Raw genomic sequence first — 14,309 nt, 5'->3', positions numbered from 1 at the left:
ATTAGTCAAATTATGTGCAAACTAATCAAAATACTACAAGTATAAAAATAAATAAATAAATTCCTCAATATTGAAATAAAAATAATGCTAAAGAATTATTTTGTTAGACATCAGTAATAAAATATGCAACATGAATGAAATAATCATGATACCTTGTGATTTAATAATATCAGTCCTTGAGTTATATAATGCATTTGATGTATAAAGCATAAGAAATTCAGTCAAAACTTTTAGAAATTATGATTTAAAATAAATTATAAATATTTATATGACTATAAATTATTTTATTAGAATAAAATATTTTTTTCAAAAATAAAACTATTTATAAATTTATAAACATATGATTCTTTACTTATAAATTTTTATTTTTACTTATTTATCATCCGTTATGTGAATCTGTGTTATAAATCGAGTTGTTTGTTCACAGAATGAGATAACATTACTTACCTTCATGTGTTTTATCATTTGGTTCTTCATCAACTGTTTATTTTCTTTAAAGTAAAATAATGTCAATAGAGTTAGCTATCTTTGAAGATTTTTGTTGTCAAAAGTTAAGAAAGGCTGCAGTGGGTCAACAACCCAATGGAGACCAATTAGATGAGTGGACCTTCCTTTATTCACATCAAAAAACAAAAGATTTAACTCAAATTTTATCTTTCTTTTTTACCAACAATTCTTTTCTTAATTGTTATTAAAATTAGCTTACGTAAGTCTGAATTATTCTATCAAATATAACTACTTTCCACCACATATGTATTTGATAACCTTATTCATCAAAATTTAGTCTAATCTTTATTTGATTTAAGCATCGTTGTTTCCTTTTTTTTTTTTTACTTATTCCACCTACTTTACCAAAATAAGTACAAATTACAACTCAAAACATGAGTCTACATTGACAATTCATTATGTTAATTGTCACATTATTAAGTCTTATGGAAGTTTGATAAATTTTCATCTCAACCTGCTTTCTAAAAGTGGATTCGCATAGTTATAGCTATGGTACATAATTTTTTCCGTCTCAAATACTTGTTGTTTTAATTTAAATGGCAAAATTATTTTTTTCTCTATTTTATTTTCAATAATAATTATTTTTGAACACTATAAATACACGTGTACAAATATTATATCTTAAATTATAAATAATGGTAAAATAGTCAAACACTTATTTTAATTATTTTCTTTGTCCATTTTTACTTCACTTAATACATTCGAGAATAAATAAAATGACAATTTTATTATATTAATTTTTGAATAAAACAAATTCAAATACTTTCAATAACGCATTAAAAATGTAATATAAATAGTTTTAATATATTGGGGAAAAAGGGGTGGTGTTGGCGTTAAGAGGCAGCAACTCTAGGAAACAAACAAGGAAGAGAATCAATTGTTGTATTTCTATGATTCTCTAATCAAGTTCTTCACGCCTCCTGTTCCTGCATATATTCTTGCTTGCCAATTCTTGCATCTGATCTGCGTTTTCTTGCATTTTTGTTTTTGTTTATATCAGATTTGATCGCGATCTCCTCCTCTTTGATATTTCTTGCGGTTATTTTTTCGTTGTGATGGCTTCAAAACGGATATTGAAGGAGCTGAAGGATCTTCAGAAGGATCCTCCTACCTCTTGCAGCGCAGGTATCCTTCATTTCCTGTTTTGAATTTTTTAGTAATGTTACTATGCTATGTATCAATGTTTTATGTAAATATCTAATTGTTTATTATTTGCCACTCAAATTAGGTTAAACTTTAAAGTGGATTAAGAAATTGATTTGTTTGTTTTTTGATAAAATGTTTAGGCTCAATTTTGATGAGATAGTTTGCTTTTTTTTATACCTTGTTTTGATACTTGATTTTTCGTATAGCTCTTTTCCATTTATTTTTTTTAATTGTGGCTCCTTGTGATACCATAGTCAAATTAGCTATGACTGAAGTATAAAAACAGAGTAAAGAATTTGTCGTTAGACTTAACGTCCTGGATCAATTTTTGAATGCCGATTTGCAACGTAATATAGAAAGAAAATTGGATTCTCTTAACATCTTTGTATTCAAATCAAAGGCTACATTCTCTTTATTTTGGAGAGAAATGGAAGACAAATGTAACTTTAAGAATATCTCCTCTATTTAAGTTGTCTCTGATGGATCTTTCTATCAATTGAATAATTTTGATACTCTGAAAATAATGTGATGCAAGTGAACTGAGAAGTTGTTGTAAAGTTTTATTGTTTATTGTTCACTCACTACACAATCAATCTCTCAATCACATGCTACCTGGTTATTGTTATTTTCTGTTTTTTGATTGTCTGATCACACTCTATATTATGTATCTACTTTCGTACTGTAGCCCCTGCTTATTAGTTTTATTTTAGGTTGTTCCATTCTGCCTTTCATTTTCTCTATACTCAATATATATCATATTAACCCCAACACTTCTTTGCCAATTTCCTTTAATTAGAGTTGTAAGCGAACAATATGTTGACAAACAGAACTCATCAAACACGAACAGGTCTCAATTATTTGTGAACTGAAAAAATTTCGAGCTCGTTTTGTTGCTTGTTTGTTAGTCAAACAGAACCTGGGAAAGCTCTGTTTCACTCGCGGTGTGCACATGGACAATACTTGCTACCCTCTTTTTCCTTCATAAATGTATAAAAGTCATTTGCTTTTCGGTTAGAGTTTCCAACTTACCCAATAACTGGAAAAGGATTAGTTTAATTAGCATGTTGGTTGTTTGTATCTAAGAAGAACAGATTAAAATATGGAGTTTAAACAAGCTTCATGTCAGCTATCTTTACCAATTAATTGGACAAGCTTGAACTCAAAATTTACTCGAATGGAACGTGAGCTTAATCTTAATTCATCTAAAATGTAGCCCACCTCAAGTTTGCTTCTTTCATTTACTGCTCTGCATTTAATTGACATCTGCAAATGTCAAGTACTTTAGAGTAATTTTTGGTTCCATATGGGGAAGCTATTATGCAGCTAAGCTGGGCCAACTAAAAGTGGTAAAAACTGGGCATGATTCAGTATGCTTTCTCCCATGATAATTTCTGTATGAGAGTCAAACTTTGTGTGGTTCTCGGGAAAAAAAAGTTTCACTCAATTGTCAGGCAACAGAGACTTTCAAAGGGAAAATAATCATGCTATGTCAGAATGTAAATAGCTTTTTTATTTCTACGAAATTCTGAATATATTTAACCGTCATTGTCCATGCAAGCACGTGGAAAAGCAAACTGTAAGGTTTATTTTAAGAAGTCTTCTACAGTTGTGCATGTTACCATTATAATTTTAGATGGTTATGCTCAAACTTTTGTTAAAAGTGATATGTTGAATTTTTCAATAGGTTAATTCTTGGACAGTCATGCCTGGTTCCCTTGACAAGCCTTCTCATGTCAGGTCAACTATAGTTTCTTTTAGCATCATCTAGTGCTGTGTTCTCATCCTTTTGTGTGCTTTCTGGATTTTGAAGAGCAGTCCTCAGGCATTATAGTTTAGGCAGTGCTATAAGAGAAATTAGTGAACTTAAGTATCTCTATTGCTCCATCATTCAGCATATTTCTGGATACGATCTTTTCTTTCTTGTGCTGACCGCAAACTTATTTTGGCTGAGTGCACTCTGGATTTCTAATGAAGACTGGAAAGCTTTCTGTAGTGATTCCTTTTTATCCATAATGTAGGCCGTCACATTTGCTTACTGGTTATTTTTTAATATTTGGAGAAGCGACTTATCCTCTTGAAAAGAAGAAAAAGGTTTATACATGACGGTTTTGCGTAGTGGATACTTGACATAACTGATATGGCAATGTATAATTTCTTGAAGCAATTAGAAGTGTTGCTTTGCTGTATAGTTTATCATTCATTCATCGTGCATTCTGTTCATGCATCCCGCTTTGTGTTTGATCTCCTCGTGTGCTGATGGAAAACTATATCATTCATATTGAAGCTTTGCAATAAAAAGTTGTACCTGCCTATATGTCTTTCAGTGAGAATTATTTGTCTTACTTTGTCATCCCAGTGCATTATGTATATCATAGCTCTTTCTACTTCTCTTGAAATGCTGAAATGCTATGGTTGTTTCCATCTGAGTCTATACCTTTTTCTGTCCTTTGGAGAGATTCTACTTTAGTATACCTTTTAAGCTTTTCTAGTTGTGTTGTAGGTCCTTTTGTTAATTCTTCAACAAGGTTGTAAATATTCTTGCATCTTTGTAAGGGATGTAATACATGCTATGTGGTCGATCATTGACTGTTATTGTCTTCCTTGCCTTTGTACCATGTGTAACAGGCCCCGTTGGAGAGGACATGTTTCACTGGCAGGCCACTATTATGGGTCCCCCAGACAGCCCTTATACTGGCGGTGTATTTTTAGTTACTATCCATTTTCCTCCTGATTATCCTTTCAAGCCTCCTAAGGTATGAAATGGTTCGAATTACTTTGTGAGTTAATGACTTTTGCCTTGGTAATTATTTCTGCTGTTTGCCGGTGCCCTATTTATTTTTCAGGTTTATTACTTGGAGCATAGTTCTGTTGGATTCTGAATGTCTTCTAATTTAACTCTATATGAGGATGTCTGTATAGATTTTCTGGTAATGAGCTCCTGCTCATGAAGCATAGCTTAGAGGACATTGCACTCAACAGAATAAGTAGATCTGGACTGTGAACTTGTGACGTGTCAATGGTGGATCCATTGCTGGTTTAGTTTCTTGTAGGCTTTGCTGATTACACCTGTTGGATAGTTGAGATGTCAATTTTTAAGTTACATGAACTAGCTGAGGTCGAGAAAATAATGAATAGATTTTTAGGTTAGGAGGGGGTTGATTCATTAGTTTGTTTATTTTGCATGTGCTCGACTTTTTTCCTGATTCCCTGATAGGTGACCAAAGGGAATAGTGGGAGCATTGTCATGGAATTTAGGCTTATTGGTGTCTGACTTACTAATTAAAAGTTGAGAGTCATGTGCGGGAACTCCAGGGAAACATCTTACTAGAAGAATATTTTTCATCAAAAACACCTTATCAAAAAAAACATGGAAAACACTAGGATCTTCCTGTAAAGTCAGTTGCACAGAATACTCAGTACAACATTTATAGAATAAACAAATTTCTTCTTGGTGAAGGGTCGAGAATGTGCAATAGCTTCTCTCTGGAAAGAAATCATGGTTAATATCAACATAGTTCTCTCTCGCTCTCTCTGTGTCTTTACACTTCCATAGTATGTATCAAATAAAATTTGAAAACTCAACATGTCAGCCATGACAGTAATCTGGCAATATTTGGTGGAACTTTGACGTGTGCCTACATATACATGTGTTTTTCTCCTGTCAACATTATTTGTGTCACAGTTATGGATGTATCTTTGCAGGTTGCTTTTAGGACAAAAGTTTTCCATCCAAATATTAACAGTAATGGCAGTATATGCCTGGACATATTGAAAGAGCAATGGAGCCCTGCCTTAACTATCTCCAAGGTTCGTTCTTTACTTCTCAAGCTACCTTTTATCTTCTGAGAATTAATGCAAGCTAAAGAAACAGAAATATTCTTTTAGAACCTTGGAAGTCATGGTTGATAAGAGCCCTTGCATATAGATTTTGAAGCCATCAGCCAATTTATATGATCTTGAAGGATATTAGCCAAAAGAAGTAAATAATCTGAAGGATAACTGGATAGGAAATAAAATTTGACATGTTAAAAAAGCAATTAATTTAATTGGACATTACAGATAATTCGAGACTTTTCCTTTGGGCTATTTGTTATTTCTAATTCTAGCTGTTGAAGTACTGGTGAAAACAGTTCAGTTCTATGTAAGATGTCCATTACCATTCAACAGTGTTGTTGAATGTAATCATGTCTCAGTTCTCTGACGGTATCATCAATGGTTTTTTATGAATTGATGTATTCTCTTTGTTCTAGACCAATGTAACTGGTTGATTTTTACAAGTGTGCATATAGATGAATTCATTAAGGGGAAAAGGTTTTTGTATTGCCTTCAGGTTTTGCTTTCAATTTGCTCACTTTTGACGGACCCAAACCCTGATGACCCCCTGGTGCCAGAGATTGCTCACATGTACAAGACAGACAGGGCCAAATATGAATCAACTGCCCGGATTTGGACCCAGAAGTATGCTATGGGTTAAGATATTACATGTGAGGGTCTGAATCCTTGTAAAATGAATTCATTTGTCTGTTATCTCTACTCTCCCAATCAACAAGTGTAGAATAGCATTAAACATTGTCCTCTCCAAGTAAAAAAGAGATGCTTTGAAAATATTCTTATATGGATACAAACATTTGAAGAAATCTGGGATGTTTTTATTTATCTGGATTAAGGTTGCAGCTTTGATTTCAATGGTTTGTGTAAAACTTTTAAAATTTTGGTATTTAATTTCCAATCGTGTTTGTTACTTCAGATGAACACTCTATAACCTGTGTGAGAACTATCATTCCATCCGCTTAGGTGGGATATCTTCATCTTCTTATTATCTAGCTTTATCTAACCATGGCAGCACAAGTACTGAAAGATTGGATAAAAGAATCATGAAATAGATAAATGAGCCTACGTGTTGAATTCCATCTTTGTAAGTATAGTTTTTCTTTTTCTTTTTGTGCTAACATTGATTTCAATAGATTAGCTTAGGTCCTCCTGTTACTTTTGCTGATAATTTCTGGCGGTGCATGCATGTGTTTATGCCTTTATGGTCGTCAGTATTTGTCCATTTGATCGATGAATCATTGTCCTAGAAAAGTGATGTTTGTTCCCTTAAGAGAGCATCTGAGAGGTTGTGTTAACCGAAATCATTGAAGCCAATTAAACGTATTTTGAACTGACTCTTCCCTAATTTTCAGTCTTGTCTTTGTCTCTGGGTGTATATACATGAATATGAAATGGTGAAAACAACTCCAAAGGCCAAAACCTGGGCCCTATACTAAAAATATTATGACCAGTCACATTACACACTTAAATTTACACTGTCCGTGTATGTAACTACTTAAACTGAAACAATTGGAAAGGCTTAAATATATCTCTGAACAATTAATATTATTAGCGGAAACGAACATCACTTTCAATTTGATATCTAAATGAGTGAAATGGCATCACTTTCAACCTGTGAAAATGACTATCTAATTGGAAATAAGTATATTGGGCATATAAAATATGCCATTTCCTCGCTTTTGTTACGTACTCTATAATAGGAAGTCTTGTTACACATCTTGCCATCCATTTAAAATATTATTCTTCAATCTCAATTTATGTGATATAGTAGGATTATGTACAAAATTTAAGGGGAAAAAAGGGAAGATTTTCAAACTTTTTGGTTTAACATAAACCTTAGATATTTATATAGTTATGAATTATTTCATTAAAGGTAAAAGAAAATTTTAAACTGAAGTTATTTGTAATTATAAAAAAGTAGAATTGTTTTTGAGACAGGTTAAAAAGAAAAGTGTATTATATAACGGAGATAGTAGTTCTTTTTTGAAAAGAGTACTTTTTATAAATAATTACTGATTTTAGCGATACTTTTTATCTATTACCATCTATAGCAGTGCATAACAATGCTATGATAAATCTGTTATGCATTAAAAGGAATTATACATGCAATATAAATATATTATAAGTGTTTTAAAATATATTATGTTTGTTTGGTAAGAATTTGACATAATGTATTATCAGTGTATTGAAGTGTGTGATAATTATATTATCTATGAATAAAATTTGTATTATATGTATTTTATAAATTGTATTATAAATATGTTACAAATATCCAGTAAAAAATTATTACAAGTATAAATGATAAATATTTTTTAAATATAATATATTTATGTAAGTTTTCTTTTGTTTTCTCAAGCCTGCTTTGCTTGGGCCCCAAATTTTAACCCAAGTACCCAAAAGAAGAAAAGACCAAAACTCTGTAGATTGGTAATTTGATATTTTCTAATTTGAATCTGGCAGTGTTCCTTGGTTATGTATATAATTATATACGTGAAAATTACTGAATTTTAGTAAAGAATTGGTTATGAACCCATAATTACAAAAGTTTAATTACTTCAGTGAAAATAATCTAATATTTGAACCTCACTTCTACCAAAAAATCATTTTTTTTTCAATTTTAAATTGATGTTCAGAAAATGAATATAATTGTGAAACAAACTAGTTTATAAAATTATTTCACTATAGGAACAATATATAGGTCTAATCGACTGCGACAAATTTACAGTGTCAATTATAGGTTCGTAAGACTATAATTACTGAGTAAGGACAAGTGTTTATAATTATTTAATTAAAAATTCAGTTATTATTATATCTTAATTTAATGTCGCCGAAGCAACTCATAACCATTATGGCTCTCTTTTTTCGCTCATTCAGATGAAGAAATTCCGTGAAGACGACGAGAGATGCCGCCTGCTCTTTCTGTTCCTTCTCTTTCGGAGTGGAGTTTAAATCCATCTTTACAGTAAACGCTTACATATAATTTGAATATCTTTTAATTTGACATTATCATGTTTTTCCTCCTTCTTTCTTTTTGGCTAATTTTTTTATTTAGTTAATATATTATTTTGAATTCGTTTTATACCTTGGAGTGCAAGAAATAGCAATTACGAAACCTATCTTTTTAATAATGGAACAAATAAAAGATAATGTGTTATAACCAATTTCATATGGTAACCGAATCAATGCATTTTATTTATAAATAATTTCCAACCAGCAACGCACACCTAGTAAACTAAGAAAATAAAAAACAAATATGAAACTTTCATAAAAAATAATGAAAGAAGTTGAAGCTAAGATAAATTTTTCTACATAATTAACGGAGGAATAAGAAATGGCTCAATTTGTATCAGTAGTCTATGATTTAAACACGTGATATTAAATTTTACGGAAAAGGGCTAAAATTGGCCTTGTTGCAAAATGTCTAAGAGCCTGTTTGGATTGATTTATTTTAAATAATTTATAAGTTGAAAATTACTTATAATTTTTTTTTTAAAAAAAAGAGTAGGTGCAATCCAACTTATTTTTTTGACTTATAAGCTGTTTTCAATTTATAAGCTACTCAAAATAAGTCCATTCAAACAAACCTAATTATTTATTGAAGCTTATTTTAAGTACAAAATAACTTTAAATTGGTCAGTCAAATACTCAAAAAAATTGAGAACAACTTATAAGTAACTTATAAGTCAATCAAAACGGGTTCTAATAATATCCTTCATTGACCTACTTATTTTGCTAAGAATATTCTTCTAATGATATTTTTGACTCGCTGATGTTTTTTTGAGTAACAGTCAATTCAGAACTTTAATTTTATTTATTTAAAATTACGTGACATTTTATTACTGGTTCAATTTAAACTCTAACCCCAATTAAATAAATCTATTCACCCGATTTGTGACTTTACCAATTCAAGCTCTTATCAGATTATTTTTTTTGATTTACACTCTTCAAAAAAAAATTTAATTTTTTTTGTAAAAGAAACTACCCCCTGGATCGACTTTTTAAATTAAAAAAAAATGTGAAGAAACCAACCTCGTTTTGCAAAATTAAAAAAATAATCAAAAATCGACCTCTAGAGTAGATTTCTTTTTTTAGTACCAATAAATACAAATCGACCATCAGAGATCAGTTTAACGAAATATATGTATTGTTTTTAGCAAAATCAACCTTTAGAGATTAGTGTTTTTTAGTGCCATAATTATTTTTAGTTTTAAAAATCGAGAAAAAGTAACGTGACCTCCGAAGATCAATTTTTTTTTTAGAAAAAAAACAAATTTGCAACATAAATGAGCCAAAATAAACAAATTTGCAACATAAATGAGCCAAATTATGTAACTAAAAAAGTTTTTTTAAGAAAATCAAAACAGATTAATGAGTGATATATTTAAAACTTTTGCGATTATTAAGACATTTTTGACCTTTTCTATATTTCATATTTTGATCTCTACAATCTCATAAACCACTATTTTCATGGGTTTGAATATTAAGTGCTTGGTTGACAAGCAAAAAAAGTACTCCAGTTATTTAGATTATTAGCAGCATATAAGGGATTTACTTAATCAATTATATAATCAGTAAAAGTTTGGTGAGATTTCTTAGGAATATTAATTATCGGGTAGATGTATTTGGCTGACATGTGGCCGGTAATAAGCCCTGACACATCAGCTTATCCTCCGTTTCAAAATTATTGTCGTAGTTCATTTTTTGAGAGTTAATTTATGAAAATAAAATATATTTTAATATGTTAATCAAAATTTTCATAATTTAACTCTCAAAAAAACAAAATATAATAAATATTTTGCAACGAAGAATGTATATAATGTTTACAGTAATTAATTATATGTAAACATGTCTAAAAACGAATTCTAGAGTTAGCCTTTTGGACAAATAGACAGAGAAAATTTATACATTTTTTCTGTCTCAAAAAGAATATTATTTTTTATCATATGAGTTAAAAAAAAATTAGTATATAAGTAAAAGAAGAATTGAATTCAAACATTAAATTTTGACTTCAATTTAATATTTTACTATATTTTAAAACTATACAAATTATCTAATTAGAATTGAATTTTTTGAGTTCTCAAACCGAATCGGCGTTCTTCATTATGATGAAATAAAAGATTATTTATTTATTTTTGTATAAAAAATACTGAATAAGTATTAGTATTATTATTAATTTCTTTATAAGAAATAATTATTGATGATACGTAGGGACAGTGAAGAGAGCAAAAACTTGGTGGGCAAGGAGCGTAGGCGATAGGCTCATTTACCTGGCCCACATTCCCATGCGGCGGGTCATTTTAACCGCCTTTCATTTTTTAAACTAAATAAAATTCTTAATTTGGTTAATTACATTACAATTAAAAAAGAAAAATCCAACTTACAGGAAAAAAAGAAATCTTATTCAAAATTGATCTAAATTTGAATATCATGATACATTGATATTTCATATTCTTCCTTGGAATTATTTAAATTACTTCGCTTCAACAAATCTAAATTTTTTCCCCTTCAAAATAGTACCCATTTCTATATTTCACTACAATTAACATGTTATTTTATTCTGTTTTTGAAATCTCGAAACAGAATAAAAATTTATAAATAATATATGTCTTTTTTAAGTAATAAAATGAAGCTCAATTATAAAAGATCAACTCTAAAGTATTTTTATTTTTACTTTTAAAATAGAGATAAAGTCTGTCCTGGACGGATTTATTAGTATTGTAAATAATTTATTTTTTTGGGAAACTAATTAATTAATAAAAGAATAGAATGAAATGAAGAAAAATTCGAAAAGGATGAGAAAGAATCGGTGTAAAATATAGTAGATAAGTTTGACTAATGACTCAAAAGTGAAATCTCTCTTCATTCTGTTCCATATATTTCCCTCTTCTCTCTCTCTACAACACATTGACTAGTCGTTAAACACCTTCACTTCATCATCTGTTACACTTTCTCCTCCCTCCTTCAAGACTTGTTCTTCCTTTTATTTCTCTCTTTAATTTCTCATATAAACTCTCCTCTCCACCTTTTACTTTTTTTTTTCAATTCTTCCTCACTCTCCATGTTCGAAAAATGGAAACAAAAACTTCACAAAAAATCAGAAAGTGTATAGTCCACAAGACTGTCACTAGTAGTACTACTAAGCATAATCAGAACAAGTTGACTCCGAGAGTTGTTCGGATTTGTTATAATGATAGTGATGCTACTGATTCTTCCAGCGACGATGAGGAGGAGGAGAGAAATCGAGTGAAAAAATATGTTACGGAGATTAGATTTGAGAAGAGAGAGGTGAAGAAGGCGTTGAATTCGAGCAACAAGAAAAAAAAGGTGATTGTTTTGAAGAGAGACGAGAATGTTAAGAAGTATCGTGGTGTTAGGCAGAGGCCATGGGGGAAATGGTCTGCGGAGATTCGAGATTCGGTGAAAAAGACAAGGACTTGGTTAGGTACTTTTGAGACTGCTGAAGAAGCTGCTATTATGTATGATCTGGCCGCTATTGAAATGCGCGGAGCTAATGCTTTGACCAATATTATTGAGCCGCCCTTGAAAAAAGAAAATAAAATCACTTCAGTATCAGATTATGATTCTACAGGGGAATCTGAAAACCTCTGTTCTCCTACTTCTGTTTTGAGGAACAACAACAATAATAATAATAATAATGTTGGTGCTGCTGCTGCCGATGCTAAAATTACCAATGAAGAAATGAAGAGAATGGAAATCGCTATGCAAAACGATGAAAATGGGATTATGTTTGATGATAATTTGCCGTTAATGGATCAGAGTTTCCTTAAGGATTTCTTCGATTGGCGGTCACCTTCTCCGTTAATGGATGATGTATTCTTGCCAGTTTTTAGCGATGGAAACGGATTATTACCAGAAATGTTAAGTATTCAGGGAAATAGAAAGTTGGATGAAGATTTGGAGACATGTAAGTGGGCGAATGATTTCTTCCAAGATTATTCTTGATGCCTATGGAGAAATTATTAAAATGGGAGTACAAAGTAAATATACTACTATTATTTTTTATTTTTACATTTCAAGTTTTTTGTTCTTTTAAAGCTTTCTTTAATATTCTTTCCAAGAAAATGTAACGAAAGTTTTTATTGGTGCGTAACTAGTATTTTAGTTCAAGTTTTTTCTTTTTTGTCTTCCTAGTAATTTAATGTTTAGTCTTCATCAATCGTGTCAAAAATAGTAGTGTGTCTGTGCAACTATGCTAAGTTATTAAAGATTTTATATGTTACATTATATTATTTATAAATCATTGTTTGTTTGTTTCAGTCTTAATTCTTTTTATTCGAGTTTAACATATCTTAAATTTAACCTTGATTAAAGGTTAAACTGAAAAAAGAATATGGTATACTTGCTTAATCTCTTTAAATAAATATTAACTAATTCAAAATTATAGGTTGAGATTTTTGTCTCGTACGTTGAACTTGGAAAATCATTGTTGGATCCACCGTATACACTAAAGTTAATTTTTGACTTAGATTCCTTATAACAAATAATAAACTAAATATATTAAACGCAAGTGATGAATTGGGTGAACTAAAATCTCATTATTTATAATGTGGAGATCTTTGGACTCTTTTGATGTTAATGAATAATAAAAGACTAGTAATAGTATAAAGTCTTCTGTGTTTGTACCTTCTTTTTTTTTTATCATGGACGTGTGGAACCACATAAGACAACTTTCTAAAGATCATATTAATACATATTCTAAAATGAACACTTCAAGGTGGGTCAAGTAAATCAAATTTTAATAAGAAATCTTAGAATTTATGTAAATACACCTACATAATTTTTTAAAAGAAACAACATGTTCCTTATAATCTAATATTATTACAAAGATATAAAATATGTAAGTTTATATAGTAAATGAACTTTTTTTAAATTTCTAGCTCCGCTATGACTTCAGAATAGTTTATCTAATGAAGACAAACTTCAGATTTTTTAAGTCGATTAGTGTAGAGTAACACTGTAACTAGTTCTTTTTGTGAATATTGCCAATGAACTTTTTTTCTTTTCTTTTCTGGTTGCCAATAAAGTTATACTTGTGCTTGAGCCTTTAAGGGGTGTTTGGCTCTTTCACTGTAGCACTGTGAACAAATGGTCTCTTGTGCAGCCTTTGTCACCTGCATTTGCAGTCTTTCATGCATTTATAGGACCTCCAAATTTTGACTTTGACGCCCAATTGCTTCTCTCTTCTTGTTTTGCTTTTCAGTTTTTAAATTTGTCCTTTATAAGTTTAAATATTGAGAAACTATGTCCAAGTTTAAATTTAAAAAAATTAGAAAAAATAGATCATTTTAGTAAAAATCACTAGTACTCCACCGTATCCGTATGCATGTACGTACTTTTTTTTCCCATTCAAATAAATAAGATTCAAAATTAAAATACCTAAGCTAAGCTATCTAAAAAGAGTAATTAATTTAAGATAGAATTTTTTTAGCGGAGATAAGAATGAGTTTGTTATACGCTATAAAAGTGAGAAAATATGATTAGAAGTAGTAGCAGTATTTGAGGGGACTGTATATATTTAGCTAAGATTATTTTTAAAAATCCAACTTGTCCTTCACGTTTAAGGTTTTATTTGGTTCTTGCAGCCTTGCCATTACTCTTTAATTTAAAGATTATGCCAACAAAGTAATTGTGTACAACAACATCAACATATTGGGCATAGTACCACAAATAAAATCTAAAGAGGATTGGAGTATATACTCCAAACTTATTTTAGTTTTATGAGTTAGGAAGATCGTGTGAGAATGACAGAAGAACTATTGTATATATATAATGATTCATATGAATACATAATTAAACAATTTTTC

At 30.1% G+C, this 14,309-nt stretch overlaps 2 protein-coding genes across 4 annotated transcripts; both read left to right on the top strand.

The window, feature by feature from the left end:
- The first annotated feature begins 1,302 nt into the window (after nt 1–1,302).
- On the top strand, nt 1,303–6,399 carry LOC129886489 (ubiquitin-conjugating enzyme E2 28-like). 3 transcript variants are annotated; one of them, XM_055961193.1, is made up of 5 exons: nt 1,303–1,386; nt 1,508–1,632; nt 4,279–4,406; nt 5,356–5,460; nt 5,984–6,399. In XM_055961193.1, the coding sequence occupies exons 2-5, from the start codon at nt 1,563–1,565 to the stop codon at nt 6,125–6,127; spliced, it is 447 nt and encodes a 148-aa protein (XP_055817168.1). In that variant the 5' UTR covers nt 1,303–1,386; nt 1,508–1,562; the 3' UTR covers nt 6,128–6,399. The 3 variants fall into 3 exon arrangements, with proteins under 3 accessions (XP_055817168.1, XP_055817169.1, XP_055817166.1); XM_055961194.1 differs by having other exon boundaries at nt 1,349–1,389; XM_055961191.1 differs by lacking the exon at nt 1,303–1,386 and having other exon boundaries at nt 1,396–1,632.
- Nucleotides 6,400–11,361: 4,962 nt separating this feature from the next.
- On the top strand, nt 11,362–12,612 carry LOC129886488 (ethylene-responsive transcription factor CRF3-like). Its single transcript, XM_055961190.1, has one exon. The coding sequence runs from the start codon at nt 11,554–11,556 to the stop codon at nt 12,445–12,447; it is 894 nt and encodes a 297-aa protein (XP_055817165.1). The 5' UTR covers nt 11,362–11,553; the 3' UTR covers nt 12,448–12,612.
- Nucleotides 12,613–14,309: the final 1,697 nt, after the last annotated feature.

This window comes from Solanum dulcamara, chromosome 4 (assembly GCF_947179165.1).
Source record: "Solanum dulcamara chromosome 4, daSolDulc1.2, whole genome shotgun sequence".
NCBI lineage: Eukaryota > Viridiplantae > Streptophyta > Magnoliopsida > Solanales > Solanaceae > Solanum > Solanum dulcamara.
This window is presented reverse-complemented; position numbering and strand designations above follow the sequence as displayed.